This window comes from Atta colombica, unplaced genomic scaffold (genome assembly GCF_001594045.1).
Source record: "Atta colombica isolate Treedump-2 unplaced genomic scaffold, Acol1.0 scaffold29, whole genome shotgun sequence".
NCBI lineage: Eukaryota > Metazoa > Arthropoda > Insecta > Hymenoptera > Formicidae > Atta > Atta colombica.
In genome coordinates, this window is record NW_017259392.1 from 43085 (window position 1) to 70761 (window position 27677).

At 33.7% G+C, this 27677-nt stretch overlaps 1 protein-coding gene and 1 pseudogene across 3 annotated transcripts in view; both read left to right on the forward strand.

Moving 5' to 3' along the window:
• LOC108690013 (phosphoribosylformylglycinamidine synthase) overlaps positions 1–15024 on the forward strand; it is a 49733-nt gene extending 34709 nt beyond the window's left edge. For all 3 annotated transcript variants that reach the window (XM_018197056.1, XM_018197057.1, XM_018197058.1), the window contains 3 exons: positions 1345–2072; positions 8895–10607; positions 14156–15024. In XM_018197056.1, the coding sequence (XP_018052545.1) occupies positions 1345–2072; positions 8895–10607; positions 14156–14393 (2679 nt within the window). In that variant the 3' untranslated portion in view covers positions 14394–15024. The remainder of the gene's footprint in view (positions 1–1344; positions 2073–8894; positions 10608–14155) is intronic.
• A 6918-nt stretch (positions 15025–21942) lies between these two features.
• Positions 21943–26918, forward strand: LOC108689989 (annotated as a pseudogene).
• Positions 26919–27677: the final 759 nt, after the last annotated feature.

Genomic DNA, 27677 nt, shown 5'->3' on the forward strand with positions numbered 1-27677 from the left:
CGCTACCCGAAAGATGGGAGAAAGTAGTGGCCAGCGATGGACAATACTTTGAATCATAAATGTATAACCAGTTTTTTACAATAAAGCCTCGAATTTCGGAAAAAAAACGGCAGAAGCAAAGTTGTACTCCTAATATTTTTGAACTTTCTAAATCTGGGAGAACTCCAAAATGTTAGAACTCCAAAAATTTAAAAATTTGATGTAGAAACTATAATCTAATTAGAGTATTTCCTTGCAGTAAGAATCCAGCATCTGAAAAGGGATTGAAATAGATAGAGATATATTCATGTGTGGTGATACATTGTCCAAATTCTTGATTTTTTAATCTATTTCGATTCAATCAAAGTATAATAATTCTTTGAATGTATTTTAATCTATATGGGATTGAAACAACAGGATTCCTATTCTTTTTAGTAAAAAAAAGTTAAAAATCAACAACAGTAAATTCCTAAGAAATAATAAATATAAATAACATAAAAATACAACAAGTTAATGAAAATTGACGCTGTAATAATTGCACTATTACTTTCTTAAAATTCTTCTTCAAATTATATATATACATCATATATATCATTAGATTTAATCTCCTGAGTCTATGATTATCTATTATGAACTTATTGTTCATAAATTTGTTTTAATAGCTATAATATAATATTCTTTCAATAGTAAACGTTTCCGCTAATTTTTTAGCCATCATCAGTATCGAATTAAAAATAAAACGTGATACAATTTATCATATGCGCAAATAAAATAAATATCATAAGGCGATCCACTACTCTCTCATGCAATCTTGTACTAGTTAGATAGCTGAATAATTAGATAGCTGTCAATCGATTGATTGATTTCACTGGTGTAAATTATCAATCAACTGATCGTCTCACGATACTTATTTTATTTGTGCTTATAACAAATTATGTCACGTTTCATTCTTAATTCGATACTGATAATGATTAAAAGATTAGCCGTAACATCTTTTATTGAAAGAATGTTATAGTTTTTAAAACATTTATAAAATAGTAGCACATTATCACAACCCATTGACTGTTTTATTTTATTTATATTTGTTATTTCATGCAAAAAAAGTAGCGCAATCTATTTTTTAAATCCACAATATATAGAATTGAAATGACGTAATTACTATTCTTTCAGTCTAAAACGGATTTGAGAGCTTCATATCCTGTTTTGTCTCAAATACCGGTTTGAAAGAAAGTGAGACTTATTCTTTTCAATCAAAGAAAAATTTTTTGGGTCATAATTGCGTTTTAATTCGTGAATCACATTTCCGAGCTATACTTATTCATCTGCCAAATTTTAAATTAATATAAGTTGTTATGTTTGCTTCAGATTCCAGCAAAACGAGGTATGAAAGTAGCCAAAATTGGTGGACCCGTTTATAGAATTGGTGTAGGTGGAGGTTCAGCAAGTTCCATGGAAGTGCAAGGTGATAATAATATGGAATTAGACTTCGATGCTGTGCAACGGGGCGATCCCGAGATGGAACAAAAATTGAATCGCGTTGTGCGTGCATGTGCAGAGATGGGTAATAATAATCCAATCCTTAGTATCCACGATCAAGGTGCTGGTGGTAACGGAAACGTCTTAAAAGAGTTAGTGGAGCCTGCCGGTGCTGTGATCTTCACAAAGAATTTTGATCTTGGGGATCCTAGTGTAAGCACGTTAGAACTTTGGGGTGCAGAATATCAGGAGAGCGATGCAATTTTATGCAAATCAGAAGACTGTAATTTACTGAAGAAAATTGCTGCACGTGAAAAATGTCCAATCAATTTTGTTGGCATTGTCACTGGAAATGGGAAAATTATTGTTTCTGAGGAAGAAGATTGTGATATTTCAAAATATCTTAATTACGAGAATAAGAATTTAGATAGCAGAGAGAGAGAGAGTAAGCATCCAGTGAATCTAGAGCTAGAGGTAATTCTTGGAAAAATGCCACGCAAGGTTTTCAAATTACATGATGTGTCGGTGCAAAAATTTCCAATGAAACTGCCTGATGGATTAACTGTACTTAGTGCATTGGATAGAGTTTTAAGGCTTCCTTCAGTTGCTAGTAAACGGTACGTTTTGTTTTATGTTATTATATCTTTTATTATTTTATTATATTATATGATTATATTATTACTATTAGAAAAAGAAATGCAAATGTGTACTACTTGATTTTTGCGCGGAAATGCTCGTTAGACTTTGGTCAGTCAGAATGTAAAAGAGGTTCGTTCAAGGAGGTGAGATGCAATGAAAAAGAGCAGTGCCGATTACAAATGAATAAATATATATTTTTTGTAGTTGTGCAGAAATAATGTTCGATTACAGAGAAGTAAGAAGTTACGCGATATTTCAGGCCAGAAATTTCATGGTAGTTAGCTCGTGTATGCATGCACATATGTGTGCATATGTTGCTGTCTGGCATGCGTTATGTATCATTGCAGACGAGTTTTTCTATATGCGGTGTTCGTGAGTTGCATGGAACGCGGGGCGACAATCAGCTGTGCGGTTCGACATGTCGTTGATTGCGTAAACGCGGGTATAGACCAAGCACGAATCGCAATCGTTCTCGCAATGCGGCATACTGTTTTTTTCCCCGATGGAAAATATGTGCAAGGAAGTACTCGATGGCCGAGAACACTTGGCAGAGAACAAAGAAATCTCTATCCCGCAGTGATAGCTGCCACTAGCGGAGAATACTCGATGGAGATAGAGTACGCTCTAGCGCCAGTGCGGCAGAAGCGCTATGCGGCAACTGATGGCGGCCGAGAACGTTCGGCGGGGCAGAGTATATTCTGCTGCGTTCGAAAACATCACCCGGGTATTCCTGTACATCATCTTATCCTTGTTTAACATTGAGTAAATAATAAAGATAAAACGATACACAAGAATACTCGAGTGATGTTTCCGAATGCAGCCTAGCCCCGGAGAAATAGGAGACAGAAGTGCAGGAATTATAACGATTGGCAGCCAAAAATGTTCGATAGGATAGAGCATGTTTTGTTCTAGAATTTCCCGTCGACACAGCGGTTTTTTGGAGAAAGTCGCTGCGCTGTCAAGAACGCTCAACGGAGTAATCTTTATCACCTTTTCTCGCTACTAAATCAGATTCTCAGGATGCGGAATCGGAATCGGAGAAAATTAGAATATGATGAAGAGTAGAACAGGCTTTAACATTAGGCCTTTATTTATGAATTACTTCTGCTTGATTTGTTCCATCAGCGTTTATAATTGTCGCCGATCGACATTACGAGCGGAGGAGATGTCGATCCGTTGTACTCGACCGCTGGGAACAACGGTCGTTTGCAGTCATTTGTAAATATATTTTGATTTTTAAAAAAGATTACGTGCGCGTCACTGCAGCAGCCATTCTGAGCTAGCAGCGGCTGGATGTAATGCCTGGAACAATGAAGTAAAAGAGGCGCATCCTTATTGGAAGGATGCCGCTTAATAAGGAAGTTTTATAAATTAAGTTTTAAAAATAATATTCTCTTTATTACACTATGTGCAGAGGTACCCTTTGGTATGAGAAATTTTGCGGCGCGCGCGCGCGCGTGTGTGTGTGTGTGTGTGTGTGTGTGTATGTGTTTGTAAGTGTTTAGTCTTCTTCGAAGTTCTCGATGTCAGAGTCTGTCCCGAAGAGTTGACGTGACAGCCGCGGGTTGAGCCTCTTCCTCTTTCTTCGTCCTTGGTGTATAGAAGTTGCTGGCAGAGGGCTTATCGACGGCCCGATTTCCAATTCCTCCCGGCAGCGATAGTGACGGTTTCGACGATCACAAGGAACTCGTACTCGTCTGCTTATGTAACCTCGTAGATCCTTGACGGGAGAACTCTATCGCGGGAACTCTAGAGGTATCAGCCTTCACGGGAGGAGAGTAACCTCCGAATCGAGCAGCTTTTCCGTCGGTAATTCTTCTGGTGTGCGAGGAGGACCGGAGTGTCCCGGCGACGTTTCCGTGGCAGCTTGTAGACCTTTAGTTTGTCAGGAAGAGAATTCCACAGAGGCCCGAGTAAGAATTCGCTCTGCTTCACGAAGGCCCGGTAACGAACTCACTTCGCGAGGATTTGCAAAGGCTCTTGAACGAGCTTTGCTCGTTTTGCTGCAAAGACCCTTTAGAGAGGAGCTCACTTTGCGAGGTAACAAAGACTCAAAAAGAGCTCGCTTTGTCAAGTTACACATACAAAAAGTGTTCTGTCACCAGAATAGAGGCCTTTGACGGAGCTCACTCTATCCTGAATGAAGACGATGAAGATTTCCCGTAGAGTCCTACTTCTATGCATGGTGAATCGTTCTTGCGTGCGAGTTTGATTGCTGCTATGCCGCGTGATCTTCTCGCGGCGGTGAGCGGGCGCTCGGTCAATGTCAAGCGCGGTACCGAGCGCGCGACTCAAGGGCAGCGTGGATCGCGCGCGTGCTCCGGTGACTCGATTAGTGATGTTTTAAGTCGCCATAGTTACATATGTATGTATGTGTATCTCACTGAGGTTTTTATATGTATTGCAGAACACAATTATAAAATAAGTAATAAATAAACAGTAATAAAGTACCCATATTTTTATAAGTGCTTTTTCTCACACTGAGAAGTTTATAATGATGTACGTCATTACTGTCCGAATGCCATTGCAGTGGCTTTTGGCCAGTGTTATCAGGTCCTTAAAAAATTTAGCGGTATATTATTCTCTAAAATAGTGATAGATGGCGATAGAAATTACCAATTAAGAAAATGGTGCCGAAAAATTTTTTGAATCTATACCATTTTTTTTTCTTTTTTTATCGTTTTTCTAAAACAAAATTGCATTTTTACCGCTTCAAAACTAAAAAAAAATTATTCTTTTATAAAATCTATCATTTTTTCTTTTCCTTTACCATTTTTTTACAAAATATATTTCTAACTTTTCAAAATTTTTTAAAACTAATAAGTTAGAAAATATATAAATTACACTTTTATTACTCTAAAAAATTCAGCTAAATGCATTAGATAGCAGCTCTAATAAATTTATAAAATCAAGTGAATTTAAGAAATATTTAAACATTATTATAATAAATTTGAAGTAGATAGGTATATATGTATATAACTAATAGAAAATTGAATATAACCAGTGTAAGCATTTTTAGTTATATTATATATATGATTTAAAATAAAATTTTTATTAACAAAATTTGAATTCATAGGGTAATAAAAATAATAGGATTCATAGAGAAATAAAAAAACATATAAATGTTAAAAGTATATGAATAGACAGCCTTATATTAATCTCAGCTAGTACTCTCAGTTTTTTTTTAGTTCAAAATTTGGTCAAATTTTTATCAAAAATAAAAACAAGAAATAAATTTTTCTTATAATCAACGAAATCAATTGACAATAATAAAAAACAAACCTCTCCTTACAATCCACAAAGTCAATTGATAATAGTAATAAAGAAGGTATTGCGCATCAAAACATTCCCCCTCCATGCCTCCCCTAGGTCAAAATAAAATTTCTTTCTAGAAATTTCTTTTTAGAAAAACGATAGAAAAAGAGAAAAAAGCGGTATAGATTCAAAAAATTTTTTATCTGCGACACTATTTTCTTAATAATTGATAATTCTTCATAATTAGTAATTTCTATCGCCACCTATCACTATGATGACCTAGATGGGTCTGTTTGGAAGGATGATAAGCTCTGATTGATCGATGGATAAAGGGACCATAACTACGAGATGATTGGAGAAGGGAATGGTAGAGGCTCTCCGACAAAATGGAGGGTGAAGTGAGACCGGAAAAAAATGAGATTGGGACCATAGCATTTTTTGTCATGGGGAGGGGATAAGACACAAACAGTGAACATAAATAGCAGGTAGTTTTATGAGAGTTATTTTTTATTGGCATGACTCTATGTCTCCGACGTCTTAGTGAAAGTGTTTTTTTTTTTTTAGTATTTGTAATGGGATTCTTTATGAAAATTTTCTAGACTAGGAGACTCTTACTTGACAAAAAGAGGAGATAAAACAAGAATGAACATGTGACATTCAACTGACGCCTTCCATATGCTGATTCGAGCGTTACATATTTTTTTAAATTCTTTTTAAATTTTAAGTATTTAATATCCATTTTCTAAATCTGAAATACTGAGAAAAAATGTGTTTATTAATGATTATAAATGAGGGCGAGATTAAGAGTAAAAAATAGACGAAATTTACAAGTCGTTTATTTTTTAAAAGAGAGAGATATTACACGAAATAATTATTTTAATTTTTTTTTAAAAGAGTATACGATTGAACATGACGGCATACAACATAAGAATTTACGAATTTATGAATTTCTGACAGGGTGCGTCACCAAAATCCGAATAAATTTCAATTAAAATTTTCTGCTATATTGTATTTCTGCCAGAAGTTGTTGGTGTTCGAGAAAACCTGATGCTTCTAGTAAACAATCATATTTTCAAAATGGCCACGATGTTGTGCGGAGTATAATCGAAGAGCCGCGATCGAAGGCCTTCGCATTAGGCACTTAGCAACAGAAATAATTCGGTTTTTTGGATACCCGAGATCAACCGTTATGGCAAAATATGACTGTAGAATAGTCCAAGGAAGGTTCCAGCATGCCAGTGAAGAAGAAACTTTCATTCGAAAGAACGCATCGCGAGGATCTCCGCAGTCGTTGACAGGATTCAAGCGCTAATTTCGGATAACCTCGCAATCGTTGCGAAAATTAGCATCGATTGTTGGTGTAAGCTAGTCAACACTACGTCGAATTGCCTAGGAGGACCTTCGATATACATTAAAATCGTATACATTAAAGATACAACAGATGCTCTCTGATGCTGCCAGGACAATCCGAATTGCTCGCTGCAATCTGCTATTGTGTTCTTTGAAAAATGAAGCGTTTCGGAACGAATCAAGTTCTTTTCTAACGAAAAAATTTTTACTTGCTAAAACCAACCGGAGGAATGACCGACGGCTTGCTTACAACCCCGGGGATATCTCTATTGTTACCAGAACGAAATTTCCGGCCAATGTTCACGCATGCTAGGTGTTGTATCCAGTGAGGGTGATGTCATGCCATCACATTTCTTTAAAAAAGAGGAAACTGTCAAAAGAAGTGTATTTGCGCGTTCTCTGATGGATGTAGTGTAGCCGTAGATAGAAACTATGGCGCCCGGAAGGGCGTATGTTTTTCAGCAGGATGGTGCACCGGCTCATACGAGTCATTTCAAAATTGGCTCTCAGATAACGTCGATATGTTTTGAGAAATTCTGATCTCTCAATAACCCAGATTAAATTCCTTAGACTACTACATATGGAGCGTAGATGAAAGAGTCATAAACAAGTTTCGCTATCTCAATGTGACGCCATTAAGGATCGCTATTGAGGCAGCATTCGTCGGCAGGATGCATGGACAGCGCTATTACAGCGCTATTACGTGCGAACGTTTCAGACCGAGAATAGAGGCGAGAATCCATTAAACTAATGGAGGATATAACGAATAAATTGTGCTCTACAGGGATCCCCTAAGTGCCATGTAAAAGGATTTTTTGTAATATTTAATTTCATTAAAAACATTTTGTTTAAAGAAATTGTTCGATTTGTCCAAATTTGGTGACGCGCCCTGTATATATAATACACACATACACGCACACATTTCGACTTGGTTTAGTCCGCTCTATATGAAAGTTTTATCGTTTACCTATCGAACATCTTGTGTGTGTGTGTGTGTGTGTGTGTGTGTGTGTGTGGTGTGTAAATATAAATATATGTAACTTTATCACTATTGGTTCCAAGTAAAAAAAAAATAAAAAAAAAGAGGGTATCTAGTCACTTATCATTGTTTTTTTTTAATAAGAGAATTTTTTCGTTACCAATTATCAATGTATTACAATCGATATAATTCGAATTTAAAAATGATTCGTACAGAGGATTAGTTTTAGTTAGAAGTTTTAGTTAGAAGATTAGGAAAGAAATAATTGATATATTATCGTATTTTTAAGTTTTCAAAATTATTAATTTTTTTTATAACAAATGTCCTAATGAAAAATATAATCTAATTAACGTTTTATGATATATTACTCGCATTTTATCCAATTTGAAATTAATTTTTAAATCATTGAGGCATAATTGATAGTGATTTTATAACGATGCGAATAAAGATTTTATTCACTTTATTTCAATTTTTCCTTAAGTCTGATGTTATTATGATTATTTTCAATTTTTACGAAGAAATATATATAAGAAAACATAGAAATAAAACGATCCCCGAGTGGTCGCAAAACCTTCGAAAATTGGTATTCTCCTTTTATGTGTAAGTATTAAAACCATTTGAATCGGAATAGGAAAATTTTTGAATAGGAATATAAATATATACATATAATATATACTTAAGTTTTATTACGTAAAAATGAAAAATAGAATCATTTGGATTATATTTTTTATTTAATTTAGTATGGGATTTAATTTGACGCTAATTGTTGATATCAAATCTTTCACTTAAAATCTTACTTTATTTTGTTAAGAAAAACTTCTTTAAATTATAGTGATATTCATTTAAGATTTGGACTTTTTGTCAACATTCCAAATTTTGACATCCTTAGTCAGAAAGTTTTCACTCTTAGGATTGACAATATAATTTTCTCCTTTCCATTTTTGTGCTTGGATTTTATTATTATTTTTCTGACTATATTAAACATTCTGAAGATGAATTAAATAAAGAAACGTAAATTTAAGTATTTATTTTATTATATATTTTAAGTTTGCGCACAACTTTATCTATTGCTATACCATCTTTGATACGTATTAACTGTTTTTATTTTAAAAATTATTATATATATTATATTATTATATGAATTATTCATTTATATATCTAATATAATACAGGAATATAATACAGAAAAATTAAAAAATTATTACATTTTTACTAGGTATCTGACGAATAAAGTAGATCGTTGCGTGACTGGCTTAGTTGCTCAACAACAATGTGTTGGTCCATTGCATACTCCTCTGGCAGACGTTGCTGTGACAGCCATTTCGCATTTTTCTACGAAAGGCATCGCCACTTCCATTGGTGAACAACCAATTAAAGGATTAGTCAACGATGCAGCCGGCGCTCGAATGACAGTAGCTGAAGCACTTAGCAATCTAGTGTTTGCGCAAATTTCTGTATTGCAAGATGTCAAGTGTAGTGGCAATTGGATGTGGCCGGCAAAACTTCCAGGCGAAGGTTCATCACTATACAAGGCTTGCTCAGCAATGTGTTCTCTAATGAAGGAACTTGGGATTGCGATCGATGGCGGTAAGGACTCACTTAGCATGGCTGCACGTATCAATAAGAATATTGTAAAGGCACCCGGCACTCTCGTCATATCTTGTTATGCACCATGTCCTGATATTTGCCAAGTAATCACTCCGGATCTCAAAGCTCCTATTATGGGACGACAGGGTTGTCTGCTTTTTATTGATTTGTCTTATGGCAAGAGTCGACTTGGAGGAACTGCTTTGTCTCAGGTATATTGTCAATTAGGCAACGATGTGCCGGACATCGAAGACGTGCAAACTTTCAAGAATGCTTTTATTGCTACGCAGCAATTAATCGCCGATAAAAAAATTCTTGCTGGTCATGATATTAGCGATGGGGGATTGATTACATGTCTTCTAGAAATGTGCTTTGCTGGAATCTCAGGAATCAATGTTAATATAACTCATAAATCTGATTCTGCTATTGAGGTTTTATTTTGCGAAGAACTTGGTTGGATATTGGAAGTCGACGAAAAATATCAAGATGAAGCAGTGAAAATGTTACAATGCTACAGAGTTCCAGTATATTTAATCGGAAAGTCTGTAGGCCTTGGAATGAACTCTGAGGTGATCGTTAAAGTTGGAAATGAAATTGTATTAAGCACTACAGTAATTGATTCAATGAGCATTTGGGAAGAAACTAGTTATCAATTAGAACGCCGTCAAACAAATGTCACTTGTGCAATGGAAGAATTTTCCCGGCTAAGAGAACGAACTGTTCCAGCTTATCGCTTAGATTTTGATCCTGTTAGATCTCCAATATTAAAGGATATAGCAGAGCGTGTTAAGGTAGCTGTCATACGTGAAGAAGGAATTAATGGAGATAGAGAAATGGCAGCTTCTCTGTTGGAAGCAGGCTTCGATGTCTGGGATGTTACAATGCAAGATTTGCTGGAAAATCAAATTACATTGGAAGTCTTTAGAGGCGTTATCTTCCCTGGTGGTTTCAGTTATGCCGATGTTTGTGGTTCCGCAAAGGGATGGGCAGCCAGTTTCCTCTTTCATTCATCTTTACGTGAGCAATTACAGCGATTTGTTGCTCGTGAAAACACTTTCAGTTTGGGTGTATGCAATGGTTGTCAATTAATGAGCATATTAGGTTGGATTGGTGACGAAGATATTAAAGACGGAGAGAGATCAGGAATTTGTTTGGATCACAATCTCTCAGAAAGATTTGAGTGCAGATGGGCCACTGTTAGAATTGAGAACTCGCCTTCAATCATGTTAAAAGACATGCAGGATAGCGTGCTAGGTGTATGGGTGGCTCATGGAGAAGGAAGATTCACTTTTCGCGAGGAAGTTCTGAAAACTCTTGAGCAGAATAATTGCGTAGCAATCAGGTATGTACTCACATTTTAACTTTTAACTTTAATCCTCGAGATGTGTGATACCGCCACAGACTTCTATAACTAGACTACTCATTTCGATTATTTGCATGTAATAAAATTGATCGAACTGTTCTTGTCTATGATAAATATATCATGCACATGTATGCATACTCTGTGAATATAATACCTGATTTGACTGCATTGTGACAATATATTATCTAAAAGCTCTGTTTTAATATATAAACACTGAATATAAAATTTAAAAACGAACTCTTAATTTTTAAAATAAAAATAAACAATCAATTCAAGGGTAATGAGTTTTTTGATAAATGTTTATCTTTACACAGCCCGCCCCAAATGATTTTTTACCAACCTCGATGTTAACTTTCAAGGAAGTCAAAGTCATTGATTTTTTTTCGTTGCTCGTTATTCATTAAAAAAAGTTATGAGAACAATTTTTGTTTCAGTGAAAGTCGTGCGCCTTCAAGCAGGGGGGAGTCGCTTCGCGTGAAAAGTCGTGCATCCCGCACGACTTTTCATGCGAAGCGACTCCCACTTCCTCTGCTTGGAGGCGTGCAACTTTCACCCAAAGTGACTTTCACTCCACTCCCTGTTTGGGGGCGCACGATTTTCACCTGAAGCAATTCTCATCCCTCCTCCCTCCCCCCTACTTGGAGATGTGCGACTTTCATCTAAAGCGACTCCTATCCCACCTCTTCTCCTGCTTGCACATGACTTTCATCTTTCTTTGTGAAGGGAAAATACTGCTGAAATATGTGCTTTATATTTAATGTAAAATTATGTGCTATTCATAAAAATTATTCTGTTCATAATTTTTTAATGAATAATGAAATGAATAAAGAGCGACTAAAAAAATCAATGACTTTGACCTTTTTCAAGATCAACATCAAGGTCAGTAACGAATCATTTGGGACTGTGTAAAAATCAACATTTACCAGTTTTATTTTAATTAGATAGAGCCCAACAATTAAATTCATTTTCGGCACCATTTCCACAAGATTAAAATTTTTATTTTCTACACGTGTTTGTTTGAAATAAAATTCTATTAATAATTCGAAAAGGGCTTTGAAAGGACTCCGTGGTTTTTGATTCCTTATATTCTAACAACAGCAGATAAATTTATAACAATTTGTAAAAAGAAAAAACTTAAAACCAGCTTTTTACAGTAACGATAAACTCAGTAGATTCATTAGGATCTAGAAGATCATTCTCTCTAAAAATCAGAAAAAAATTTAGTATATAAAAATTTAATAGTATATAAAATATAAAATTTAGTATATAAAATATAACAACTTCGGTGCGAATTAGTTCGCCGCAGCATAGTAGTTAATGCGGAACGCCAAAAAGGCTTGCTTGGGAAGGAAGAGAAGCAGGCTAATTATCATACGGTAAATGAATAGGAAGAAAGCTTTATTCGATAATCTGTGTGTTTGTATAGTATGATATGCGTGCGTGCGTGCGTGCGTGCGTGCGTGCGTGCGTGCGTGCGTGCGTGCGTGCGTGTGTGCGTGCGTGCGTGCGTGTGTGCGTGCTCCTGCAAACGCTTTTAAAAAGAAATGAAATGAAAGACTGAAAAACAGCTGAATAATCGATTATAATCAATTATCTTGGAGTCATTCAATAATCAATTGCTTTCGATTATGCGGCCGTCGATAATTGATTTAATCGATTATGAATAAGTGTCCACTACTGCATAAGTCGACCAATCATAATCATATTTCTCTCTCATTCAATTGTAAAAATGGAGTAATCAACTGTGATTAGTTAATTCTTATAAATTACTGCATACGGATACGGCTAATATAAATGCTCCTTTATTTTACGAATCCAGAAAGCAACAATAATGATGTTAATTATGATTATAAACTAAAATTTATGTGCACAATTTCAAGTTAATCGCGAGCGAGTCATTCGGAATTATTGGGTTGTCCGGAAAGTTCATGCCGATTTTTAGTACATGGCGTAAACACAGATCTGAATATATCAGAACGATTGAAAACAAATGATATGCATACATATCGTAAAAGATGGTACTTCAGGCATACTTGAAAAAAAATTTGGTTGCGATACGTTAATTTTTGTCAGTTTTATACGCCTTTGAATATGGAAAAAGACAAAATGCATTTTAAGCATTTAATGCTTTTCTTTTACCGGAAAGGCAAAAATGCCATACAAGCGGTAAACAAGATATGCACTGTTTATGGCGAAGGTGCTGTAGCTGAAAGAACTGTGCGGAAGTGGTTTGCTAAATTTAAAGATGGTGATTTCAACCTTAAAGATCAAGAACGACCGAATAGACCTTCCACCACAGATGAAGATCAAATTAAAACACTAATCGAGAATAACCCACGCTATACGACACGTAAATTAGTAGAAATGTTGAATATGTCAAAATCCACTGGCATTTTGTGAAGTTTAGCTACATAAATCGTTTTGATGTATGGGTTCTCCACGATTTAATGGAAAAAAATCTGATGGATCGCATTTCCTTTTGCAACTCACTCTATAAACGTAACGAGGAGACACCATTTTTGAAGCAAGTAGTGACAGGGGATGAAAAATGGATCATTTACAATAATGTTGAGCGAAAAAGATCTTAGGGAAAAAGGAATGAATCTTTATCCATCCCAAAAGCCGGTCTTCATCTAAAGAAGGTCATGCTCTGTGTCTGGTGGGATTGGAAAGAGATCCTGTATTATGAGCTTTTATCAAACAATGAGACGATAAATTCAGAGAAGTATTGTTCCCAATTAAATGAAAACAGCAATTGACCAAAAAACGTCCAAAAATAGTGAATCGGAAGGGCGTCGTATTTCATCAGGACAATGCGCGGTCTCATATGTTTTTGATAACTCGACAAAAGTTGTTGGAACTTCGTTGGGATGTTCTATCCCATCCACTATATTCCACCTATCTCGCGCCCTCTGATTTCCACCTATTTCGATCATTACAAAATTCCCTTAATGGAAAAAGCTTCAACTCTTTGATCGAGATAAAAAATCACTTAGAAAAGTTTTTCGCTGAAAAACCTGAGAGATTCTGAAAGGACAGAATTTTCAAGTTGCCTGAAAGATGGAAAAAGGTTGTAGAACAGAATGGCACCTATATAATTTAATAAATGTATACTAAAATTTAAATCTTTTGCGTTTCAATTTTCCTTCAAAATCGGCACGAATGTCCTTTCCGGACAACCCAATATATCCGAAAACTTTAGATAAGTTTTTAAAAATAATTACTAAAAATCATTTTTTCATTATTTTTTCATCAATTATGATTCATTTTGATATTGTGACTTGTTGTTCTGTTAACGTTACACTTTAACAAATAGCATAGTACACGATGTAGTGCAAGTACACGATGATCGGTAGACTCGTGCTATTGAGAGAATAACTTTGACATTCTATTATTATTGCTCTATGAGCCAGATTTAAAGAAATTTTTCTGTATAAATAGAATAAATAGAACACATTTTAATAAAAATCAAATATTTTAAAGTATTATGTATATTTTATATAGCATTCTGTATGCATTTTTAACAGATACACGGATGATTATGGCAATCCAACTGAACGCTATCCTATGAATCCGAACGGTAGCGTAAATGGAATTGCTGGAATTTGTTCTAAAAATGGTCGACACTTGGCAATGATGCCGCATCCGGAGAGGTGTACACAAATGTGGCAATGGCCTTGGAAACCAGCAGAATGGAACTATGAAGTCTCACCATGGCAGCGACTTTTCGACAATGCATATACGTGGTGCCAAGAATGCAATTAGGAAATTCAAATCAAGTTCAATAATATATTTAAAGTCAAAGAACTTTATACCTTCCATATTACTTCCATATTATTTCCATATTATTATTACCTCATTTACTTTATTAATGTTCACTTTTTATACTTAATATCAGGGAATGGAAAGTTACTTTTGAAAAGTACAAAGACAAGTTACAGTTACCGAATAAATAAGTTACTATTATTGATTTTTAATGGAAGTAACTCGTTACAATTATCGTTATTTGAGAAAATAACTTTTCGTTACTTTTCCATTATTTTTTAAAAATCGACCACCACCAATCATAGCAGATGAGTACCTAGGGACTCAATGTTTTAATGTTCTCAAACACTATGAGAAGCTTGTGTTCAATCGAACCGTGTTCAATCATGTGCAAAGTAACAATAAAAATAACTGTAAAATTCGTTATCGTTACAAAAAAAATGTGACTACGTTATCGTTACAGATATCAAACAAAAAGTAACGCAATTACCAGTAAAGTTACCAAAAAAAGTAACTTCGTTACAAGTAATGAGTTACTTTCATTCTTTAGATATGATTTATAATATGTACTATAATAGAAACTATAATATAACTATAATAGAAACAATAAAGATTTGAATATTGAAAAAAATAGATAACAAAAATAAATAGATAATTAAACAAATGCGATAATGCATAGTAGATTGAAATATTTGTTTTAAATTGAATATATTAGTATATTTCGTTACTTAATCGTTACTTAAATAGTTTGAACTTTTTAGAAATATCGAATAGAATCAATGTTCATAAAAACTTATAATGAATAAAAGAAATACGTAAAAAAATGAAATTGTAGTTTAAAAGTAAGTTGTATAAATGTAACGACTCGCGTGGATCTAATTGCCTAAGGATCTAAACACAAAGATGACCGTAATTGATACTAGTATTCATAGTTGGTTCTTACTTGAAGATCATCTTCTCTAAGTAATGTCTTAAGATGCTAATGTGGCTTTCTGATTGATATCTCAAAAATTAAGACGGTCTTAAATGTAAGAACTGATTATATATGAATATGGGCCAATGAGTGGAACATAAATCGTAGTTGTATCAAAATAGTTGTTGATCAAAATATTATGCGTTGATTCATCATGAAAAGAATCAATGGTATCATTCAGATCAATAGTAAAATCATTTGAATTAATGATAAAATTATACTTAACGGCATTATCATTATCGAATGATTTTACTACTTTGAAGTGTTCAATAAGAAAATTATTCGGTCAGTGGTAAAATATTTTATTATATATTTTATTGGATGTAGTTCAATAGGAATATCATTCGTGATATAATATTTTGCCATTGGATTATTGTCAATGAAATATCATTCATATTGAAAGCTATTCATTTATACAATCCAGGTGCTTTCAATGGAATTTTATCAATGGCAATATTTTACTACTTGAAGATTTGATCACTGATAAAATTTTCAATAGTAAAATATTATCCCAACAAATGTGCGATATCCCACGATATCCGCACAAAATATTGTACTGTTACTGTACTGCCACGAGATATATGGCGTAACTGTATGGTGAAAATACAAAAAGTGTACATGATATTAGTACAACGTATCAACACTGTACCTGCATACTGTTCAGGTACATCCAAAGGCCTAGATAACAGAGATGCGATATACATAGAGATTACATAAAAAGGTGTGATCTAATTAGCTGTCTAATCACGTAATCAGAGCGCCATTTTAATTCATTATTGCATTTAATGCATCAAGATATAATTTTGTAATGTACATATATATAGATTATATAGAGGAAAATTAAGACAATACAAAGTGTCGAAGTGTAATAAAAAACTATTATTATGGGGGTACTATTATGGTGTAAGTATTCTTATTTGTGTGAATATTTAGTATCAAACTTAATTTAATCTCCTTTTCCTTAAAAGCTGTGTTGAGTTTGTGACTCTTTAGAGAACTTTTTTGTATAGAAAGTGCTATGTATCTGCTGTAAAAATGAGAAACATCAAAAAGAAGAAAATTCATTTCTTTTGTTTCTCAATAAATTCTGAGATAAGAAATATATGGGTACTAATATGAGACAAATAAATGGCAAATATTCTTGGCAGTCTATTGTCATCAGTTTATAAAGTTAGGAGCATTTATATTGAATTAAAATGACGGCTACCTAACCCAATCGACGTAATGTCGCATCTCTGTTATCTAGGTCTCTAGGTACATCACTCGTACTGTAACAATACGGCGTACTTATCGACAGAAGAGAGAGACTGTGGAGACCTTTACTCAAAGATGATAACTGGTATTATAAAAGTACAGCGTATGATCTTCTAACCCGAAAATATTAAACAGTAGCTAACTAGATGTTCAGTTAAGCTGGACAAATTTCTATCAGGACCATATATTGAAGATGTAATTATACATCCATGATTATATAGGTGTTCGTGGAACATCGAAGTGCAGCAATTTTCCATACGATTTCAGAAGGATAGCGGATGGCAGTATACAACCGGACCGCTTTGAAGCACTATAAAATTAGTTCCCGAATTTAGGGAAAAATTTTTTTTTTATCATAACTTTTATGATGTGTATTCTGGAATAAGGAAAGTTTTAATTAATAATAATATTCATTTTAGCAATAAAATTACAAAATTAATGTACCATTGAAAACATTATTAGCCAGTGATAAAATCCTCAGTAATAAAATATTACCATTGGCAAAATTCATTCAGCTTGCTATAAAATACTATTGAAAACGCCATTCATTTTCAGTTTTTCAATGATACTTTTAATAGTAAAATCATCTGTTTTTTCGCGATGAGGACCTATGGCTATAATTCGCATTTCATAATTCATTTACAACCATCTTTGTACCTAATACAATTTCCGTCTTTAGCAGAAGTCATGTTCTGCATTGTCATAGAAATGTGATGCGCGAAATCGTGAATGCGAGAACATGGTTCACGGCATTTATATGTTCGGCGCGTGAAGTGCTGCCTCAAGTAGTCATCGCTGCGCGTTTGCAAGATCAAATTAAAATATTATATTAACAATTAAACAAAATGGAAAGAAATGTAAGTATAAGTGTCAGGCATATTTCTGTTCAGACATAATTAAGTACGGAAATTTATAATATATGAATAAATTAATTCACTTTTATTTTCAAATAACTTCACAAGGAGACATTTCTTCCCTGGGATAACAAAAAGCTAAATCGCATCTTAACATATATAACAGTGCTCGGAATTAGTTGCATATTTCAGGCCGGTTTCTGAAGCAACGCCTACTTTTCTCTTACTACCTCTCGACAGCCAAGCCGCTCATGCCGCGGCGGTACTGTAACTTTAAAACCTTGTAACTTGGAAAATACTTAACAAAAAATAACATAAAGACTCGTTTTCACAATGTGCTTTTATTGATAAAAGCATACATTTATCTTTGAAATTCTATATGTGTACCGTAAAGTATAATATGTTAACCCACATCATTACACATGTAAACGCTTTCTGAATACAGGCCATTGTGTTTTGAAAAGGTTTTGAAGATAACTATAAGAATATGTAAAAAAATGAGAAGTTCCAATTAAAAAATTTTAAATTAGCCTTGACTTTAAGGATATTTTCTCAAAATCAACCAACGTCACCAACTTCTTTCCCCCTTGAAACTACAAAAACTTTCAGCTGAAACATTTTTGCCTTAAACTTACAAATTTTGAAAAAATCGACTAGATAAATTAAATGGTCCACCTTGTATAATATTTTGTAAAATGCTCATTGATTTTTATTTGCGAAGTATGCGGAATATATTTATCAAATCTACATTAAACTTGTATCGATAATATATTAAGGCTGCGATCCATTCTTTCAAATGTTCTGAACATTTTGCTCCGCTATAGTCCATTACTATTCCGAATGCTACAATTGCTACGGTCCAATCCATCTCCCGAAGTGAGGCAGTTGGAACGAAGCGAGAACAAAAACGATGACATATTGATGACGTATCAGAATTGCTGAGAGCGTCAAATGGACCAGTCATATCAGTGCTACAAATGCTTTGTATTTGAAGCGCTAAATGGACTCAGCAAACGAGAATGGAATGAATTAAAATGGATTCAGATTTTCAGAAATATGGATTTATAAATGTTAAAATGAATTCTTTTCAATTCTGAACGCATTTTTATTCATTTATAGGAATTGCATAAAACAAATGTCTATGCCTTTTCAATTCTGAATGCATTTTTATTCATTTATAGGAATTGCATAGAGCATATCTCTATGCCTTTCAATCTGAAAATAATAGTAACATTTTCTGTACATCGTAAATACTACTCAATTCATTCAGAATTGTGAAAAGGAAGTACATTTCGCTTGTCTGCTTCTGTCTTCTTTCCGCGAGTTCTGATTGGTTTCCGCTTTTTCAACAAGATGTAAACTTGGCCTTACATTCTGATCTGGATTAAATCCTCGGTGGAAATAGAAGACCAAAACGAACAATACTAATGTTAAATAAGGATAAGGGTCTGAACATAAGAATTGTCATAACACTTACTTAGATTTAAATTATAGACATAAGTAACGCACAAGCTTTCACGCCTGACACAATTTGTCATATCTCCAAGAGATATGACATACGCCAACTTAAGTCTCTAAGTAAGTATTACAATTCTTGTGCTCAGACCCTAAGATAATACACGAAGACACCCAGACATGTGTTCCAAAACTTTACTGGGTCAACTCTATAGAACTACAGTATAACCAGTAGAAATACTTGAGAAAAAATGCGGATCTGGGCAGATATAGCTGCGCAGCTTTTGTTTTGACCAGATCTAATGAAATGCAAAACGACAATAATGTATATGACAATAATGTATATGACAATAATGTAAATGTCAACATGGCAAATGCTCAAGTGATTGGCGATATGAAGGGCAAAGGTGCCTCACATTTATTTTTACATTCACGCATTGTAAGCTGCATTTTATCCTTTTTCCGCAAGTAGCAAGTAATAAAGATAGAATGAAACTTACAACGCGTGAGCGTAAAAAGTAAATGCATCTGAAGTGTCTCTAATGATTATACTATGATAGAACCTTGAATAGTGGGGAACAGAATAAAGGTGCATTCACATGCAAGCGTCAAGCAGCGGAAGTAGCAATGAGGCGATTTTTACAGTGGCGTAAAAAATATTTTTTACACCACTGCCATATTGTCCAATTGATTAGTCATACTTCCATTGTTTGACACTTGATGCTTGCATGTTAAGTAGAGTTAGAGTTAACTACTATATCGAAACAATTTGAAACAAATAGCGAATTCGATCACTTGCACTACACTAGATCAGTGCATATTGAAAGCTGCTTTATGCATTAACAAAGTTAAATATAAAAGTATATAAATATTTTAAACGATTAACTACTAATATTGTAACGTTACTTAACAAAATATGTGTGTATAATTTTATTGTCAAAGTTGATTATATTGTAGCACTGCATTGTGATATTTTATATGACTATATTCCAAAATTGATTGCCTATACTAAAATCTATATTGCACGTAAACTATAGCATTTTTCAGCACTGATAGTAAATTTGCAACACAGCTCTTAAGCAGCTTTTAATGCACTGATCTAATAAGTGATTGAATTCATCATTAGAATAACGTATACATGGCGCGAAATATAATTGCGTTTATCGGAAATCTTATCCTTACAACCTTTAATTAATCAAGTTTTTCGTCATCTTTTATAATTCTTAATTGATTGCAAAAGTGAATATTAAAATAATTATTTTTCTTTAGTTTTTATTCTTCTTTTATAATTAAATTAAGATTAATTATATTAAACTTAATTTAAGAGAGAGGATTCACATAAAACTATCAATTATCAATAATCAATTACCAATAATCTTTCATAATAAAATTTTGAAAATATGTACTTTTATATTATTTTTAATGCTTAATTGAATGGTGTAAGAATAAATTAATAAAAAAATTTGTTTTCATTTTTTTTTAATTTGATAAAAAATAATTAGATCATGAGATCCATATCTTAATCTGTTAGATATTGTTTCCTACAAACTATATCCAACTAAATTAGAATGTGGATTTTATGATCTAATTATTTTTTGTCAAAGTTTAAAAAAAAATGAAAAAATTTTGTTTTAATTTATTCTTACACCATTCGATTAAACATTAAAAATAACATAAAAATACGTATTTTCAAAATTTTTAAATTGTTTATTATAATATAATATATAATTAAATTATGAAAGTCCTCCTTCAGTTGATTTTACATAAATGCTTACTTTTAGGCCCGATTGTACTAATGTTATTTTGACTTTAACCAAGACTTAAAATTCTTGTTTTAAAGACGAAAGAAAGGAAAAAATAGAGAAAATTTTAAGTCTAAACATTCATATTTATAAATTTTATTTCTAAGATATTCATAATAATTATATCTGAAATTAACTACTTCAAATTGGTATTAACAAACGCATCATAAATGAAATTCGAACTTGGGATCTCTGAGAACTTGAGATTATGAATCTTTTACGATATCTGCTAGACCTTCACTTCTTCAATTGGTAAATGTGTTATTTATTCTCTCAATTACAACTAGCTACTTCAATTACAACTCGCTAAACTAGTGACAAAATATAATAAAAATATCATCATTTAACAGATATAATAAAATATAAACAATTTACATTACTATGAGACAACAACTTGGGTAAGTGTCGGATAAGCTAATCTCGCTTGACCGATGTCACGCACCGTGATTAGCCTAATTCAGGCTAGTGTGTTCGACTTGGTTTGCGAATGTTCATTATTAATTTTACTTCTAATCAAAGAGGAACAAAAGAACATAGCTCAATTATTTTTACGTTACAACTTTTTTGAACTTAGTTGGACTAAAACGAAAAATTTTCTACTTATAATTTTGAATAATTTAAGTAGCATTTATAGTCTATTTTTAAATAAAAATTTTTTTTATTCAATTACATTGAAAAACTGCATTTCATTTTGAGAATATTGAAATGAACAATATTCACGTTGCACAGAAATTGCTGATATTATTTTTGAATGTAACTGAATTAAAAAAAACTGTACCACTTACTACTACTGCGAGTTTCGAAAGCTTCCGCTTTTCCGCTTTTCGCTTTTCCATCAAGGTGTGATCCATCAACCCGGTCTAAGAACCAATCAACTGCAGTCGAGCATTTCCCTATTATTCGACCATAACAGGAGAAAATACTCGATTGTAATTGGTTGATTCTTATATTCCGATCTAAATTAAACCCTCGGTGGAAACTAGGCCTTCATCTATCGGGAATTGCTCGGATCGCTCCGAATGAACCCAGCATACTTGAAATGTAGGATTCACTATGTTAGTGATGCGAATCCGGGCCATTTGCAGCACAGTTACTAGCATGAAGAGGGCATAAGAAGCTATATACACTACAATGAGTATATATCCGTGTATACTTGCGCATACATTGTGTGTCCGTCTAGGCTCTCTTCTAATAACCATGCTGCAAGCGGACCGGAATTCACATCACTGGTTCGGTCACTATCCTATTCGGTCTGATCTATACTGTGATTCCGGTGATCGGCGTGGATGTGGCGTGGATGTGGCGTGGACGTTACATTTATTTGTTAGCATGAAAATTGTATGAAATTGATTATTACGATCGTTAAGAATCATTGTAAAGAAAATCTGCAATCATGTTGGTATTATTCGAGACATCGGCGAGTTACGCAATATTCAAGGTAATTTCGAATTTGTCAGAAATGCTGAACTTCCTAACCTAAGATAATGCGCACGTGTTGGTCTCATTTTATTTCCTAGCAGGAGTATCACGTATACAATGAAATTGTTTAATATGTAATATATAATATTCAGTGAATGGAAAATTATTTTTTAAAAGTAACAAGTTACAGTTACTCGTTATTACTGAGTAGAAAAAGTAACAAGTTTTCGTTATTAGTAATTTTGAGATCCACTATAATAGTTATAAATGTCCATGCATTTGTAAATTTGCAAATAAAAATAATTTCATGGTTTGTAATTAAGATTGTGGAAGTACAATTACAATGTGTATGTGTAGTTACAGGAATATGACAATACATTTTACATTATACATTTAACAGCAATACATTAAAAGTTATTGTTACTAATTTGATTGATCTGTTTTATTTGTTTTGATACAAACGTTAGTAATAGTATTACAAGGTAAAAGTTATTCTTTTTACAAAAAACGCTGTAGTAGAAAATAATAACGATTGCTTCTATCTGTGCCTTGAAAAAGAATAAGAAGCAAACATGGCGACCGGCTAGAAACTCTTTGGGGAGAGACGTGTCTTCTACCATGCTGTTTTGTGCGTCCTCGTGGCTCGAAATTCAAATTAAGCGTTAACAGTTATATTACGTAATATTACTAAAATTTGGGTAATTACAGAAAATATTCAAAATATCTTGCTATTTACATAATTTTCAATATAAAATAAGATTTACACTATAAAATATAATTTTTAGACTTATTGGGAGTACAAATTAATTCGGTCCGTTCTTTAAAGATGGCTCCAGCTGTTGTGAATGGTTCATAGTGACAGCTGATTTTGGCGGTTTCAGAGAGATTAAACATCTGCTAATAATATTCAATTTATATCGCTTTGAGTTTCATACAAAAACCTTGATTTTGTTTGAAATGTCGAATTTTGTGTTAACCAAGTAGCATTTGCGGGAGGTTTTGATTTTTTGCTTTAATTGGAAGAAAAGTGCGGCTGAAGCCCATCGAATGCTTGTCGAAGTTTTACTGCTCCAACTGATAAATCATGTAGGAAATGTTTCGACGTTTCAAGGATGGAGATTTCAGCGTTGAAGACAAACCTCGCTCTGGACAGCCAAAAAAATTCGAAGATAAAGAATTAGAGGCATTATTCGAAGAAGATCAGAGTCAAACGCAAGAGGAGCTTGCAGAATCATTGGAGGTAATTCAACAAGCCGTTTCTGTACGATTGAGAGCTAAGGGAATGATTCAAAAACAAGGAAATTGAGTGCCTTATGAACTGAAACCGAGAGATGTTGAAAGGCGATTTTTCACTTGCGAACAGCTGATTCAAAGACAACAGAGAAAAGATTTTTTGCATCGGATTGTGACTGGAGATGAGAAGTAAATATTTTATGACAACCCCAAGAAGAAAAAATACTACGCTAAGCCCGGTCAATCGTTGCCAACATCAACATCAACACCTCGGCCGAACATTCATGATTCGAAGATCAATGCTCTGTATCTGGTGGGATCAAAAGAATCTTGTTTACTATGAGCTCCTGAAACCTGGCGATTCTATTACGATCGATATCGGCTACAATTGATTCGCTTGAGCCGTGCATTGCGAAAAAAACGGCCGGAATACGAGCAAAGACATGATAAAGTTATTCTTCTTTATGACAACGCTCGGCCTCATGTCGCTAAAGTCGTAAAAAAATATTTGGAAACGCTCAAATTTTACCGCATCCGCCGTATTCTCCGAACATTGCTCCTTCTAATTACTGGTTATTCCAAAGGATGCAGCAAGTCACCGGTTCACTTCTTTCGCAGAAATCGAAAATTGGCTCCAAAATTGGATCGCCTCCAAAGACGAGATTTTTTTGAGGTGGAATTCGAGAATTGCCTGAGAGATGGGAAAAAATAGTAGGCAGTGATGGACCATATACTTTAATCTGATCTGTTCATTCATTTTGTTTTGAAATACATTTTTGAACATAAAAAAACGGACCGAACTAATTTGTATTCTCAATACATAATTTCTGTAAAATTGCATGATTTTTTATATATACAGGACTAATCATGTAATTTATTTTACATTTATTATATATGTAAAGAAATCTTTTTACAGTGTAAGTGGCTTATGTCGTATCGTGTCTAATCAAAGTAACTGTAAAATTTGTTACTGTACTCAAAAAAATTGTAACTTCATTACCGTTACAGTTATCAAAGAAAAAAAGTAACGCAATTACCAGTAAAGTTATCAAAAAAATAACTTGTAAATGTAACTTCGTTATAAATAACGAGTTACTTCTATTCCCTGATAATATTACATATTGTATATCAGTGCTCGCAAAGATTTATATGATATATTTCGGATCGATTTCGGTGCGCTATCCCCACTATCGCTCGAGGCCGAGCCGCCGGGCGCTCACGTGACGCTCTGGCTCAGGAACGTCTCTGTAGTTTAAACGTGCAAAGATCGTACTTTACGTTATTAAAGAATATTGTTCTTGCAAATAATTTTTATGTTCTTAAAAAAATTTCAATCTTCGCAAGGTCTATTATAGAAACTTCTCGATATAAATTTATAACAATTAACATTATTGAATGGCTTCTGATAAGCAAGAATTATTATTATAAAATGTGTTAATTATTCTAGAAACTTCTCGTAAATTTATAACAATTATTGAATAGTTTCTGGTAGGCAAGAATTATTATGACAAAATGTTTTAAAAAATTTAGTATTTGATTTTTTTAAGGAAATAAAAATTATTTTGTAAAAAAAATATTCTCTAACAATGTAAGATACGACCTTCGCACTTTAACTACCAGAGCCAGAGCGTTACGTGAGGTGAGCGCCTGACGGCTCGGCCGCCGAGTCTCGAGCGGTAATGGGGATAGCATGCCGGAATCGGCTCGAAATGTGCAAATCTTTACGAGCACTGTTATGTATTATAGATTTAATTGACAATTTGCTTGTAGGTTCTAAATGAAAACAAACTCGCCCAGTCGGAAGATCTTCACAAGGATTTTGAGACTCCTGAGGCTGCCAAGATTGTAAGTTTTTCTTTCAAGAATCTATAGATCTATTTTTTTTTAACTGAGCTAGTGTACTTTTTGTGAAATATTTATTGTTTTATGTAGCAATAAGAAACAAACCTATTACTTCTTATAGCCTCAGTTGTACTATTTTATTTGATGTATCATAATTCTCGTGTATTTTTTGCTTTTCAGACTTAAATTAACGTTACTTTCACAAGTTTAAGAACACCACCGAAGCATTATGTTTACATGCGCCACTATGGCGCTTGTAAACAACAAGTTATCCAAATCTTTGAAGAAAACGCACAGGAACTGCTGCATCAAGGCTCATGAAGGCTGGCGGTAACCGATGCCAAACTGGGCTGTGCCATCAAGGATAAGCTGCAATTATCCTGTGTAAGCAACACGGCAGTGCAAGAGTTGATAAGGTGTATCAGAAGTCAATTAGGTAGTTTGATAAGTGGGGTGACCGAGAAGAAGGTCATGACGCTGGGCCTGGCACACAGTCTTTCCAGATATAAGCTGAAGTTCTCCGACAAGGTCGATACCATGGTAATGGTATCACCTGATACAGGCAGTGTGCTTGCTAGATGATCTGGAAAGAGCTTAATAATTATATAATGCGAGCGCGCGAATAGTATGGCTGGCACTTTCCTGAGCTAGGCAAAATCGTGACTGACAATCTTCAGTACATAAAGACAATGCATATACTTGGTCAACGAGAGAACACTATCAAATGTGATCTGTCAGATATTCTGACAGAGGAAATCGAGGAGAGAGTGAAGGAAGCCGCAGAAACCTCAATGGGCTCAGAAATCTCGGAATACGATGCTGAACACATGCAATGCTTATATATTGAGATACTTGAGCTTCATCAATACCGATCTATGCGATTATCTATCCCAGCTATGCGATTATCTGAAAACTAGGATGATGGCATTAGCGTCAAATCTGACAGTTCTCGTCGGCGATCTGATCGGTGATATCGTCTAATATCTAAAGCCGGTTCTTTGAGTCTTGCTAAACATCCAGCATCTATTTTACAAATTCTTGGTGCAGAGAAGGCACTATTCCGTGCTCTTAAATCGAAGAAGAACATACCCAAATATGGTTTAATCTACCATTCACAATTTGTCGGACAATCCTCAAACAAAAACAAGGATAAAATATCCAGAATGTTGGCAGCATCTTTAGCAACAAGAGTTGATGCATTGGGAGATACTGCAAGCTTCGAACTTGGCGCGGAGCACAAAATGAAATTAGAGGCACGGTTAAGAATGCTTGAAGAAGGAAATATCCGTCGGATAAATGGTACTTATCAAAGCAAAGGCCAAATTTGAAAAATATCAAGTTAAGAACGAATATATGCAGTATTCAACATCTATAGACTTAATACTGACGATTAAGGAGAGACCATTAATCAAAGAGATTGAAACAAAGAAAAGCGAGGAAATGCCTAAAAAGAAAAAAAAAGAATATAGCACGAGTTCTGAACAGATCAAGGAGAAAATGAAGGAGGAAGAACCGCAAACGGAAATAGAGTCGGTTATTGTACCGAAAAAAAAAAAACATAAGAAAAGAAGAAATATAGTCTAAAACACAATATAGAACAAGGAGAATTTTCTATCTAATCAACTATTATATTCGATATTTATTTGAAACCTTTTATGTGTGCATTTTTATTTTTATAGTTACCTTCACTTGTTCCTCCAGCTTCAACTGAAATCTCCTTCAAATGTTTCTTCAGTTTTTATAGATGCTGTTTCATATTTTTCCTCAGTTTTTACTGATGACTACTTCTTCAAATTCAATTGATTTCTTCTTTTTCTTCTTTTTTTTCTTCGATATGAGATCTGAATCCGCTTCAGCTTGCGCTTCTTCTTTGATACCAGAAATTTCTGGTATATCTTCTGTTTTTAATTTTAGCTTGTATTTCTTCTTTTTCTTCGGATTGTCGGATTTTTATTTGTGCAGAAAAAAGATATAAGAAAATCAACCACAATCAAAATCCTTCATTTCATATTGTGATTAATTTTTTTGCTTTATGCCTTATGCAACGTTATGCAAAAGTCTATGTAGCGGCTTTAAGATAAAAAATACAAGTTTCTACATTAAATTTTTACATATATACAGGATTATTGTATTTAAAATGATTGTCTAGGTTTCCATTTATCCACTTATATTTTTTGCCTTAAGTATTCTTAAAGCCTTCAGCTTTATCTTGTACTCCGTGTTAAGCTTGAAGCATACGGTATCTCAATTAATTTTTTGTATTTAATATAGATGTAGAAGAACAATTGTAGATATACGAACCTATTCTTTTTAACTAAATTTCTTGGACAGTTTATCTTCTCTTTTTCTCTAATGTATATTTTATATAGAATATCGATGCTCAAACGAAGCTATCATCTCATTTAAGGATTCCTATTTATAGCTATACTGAAAGATAGATAATTTGATTCGA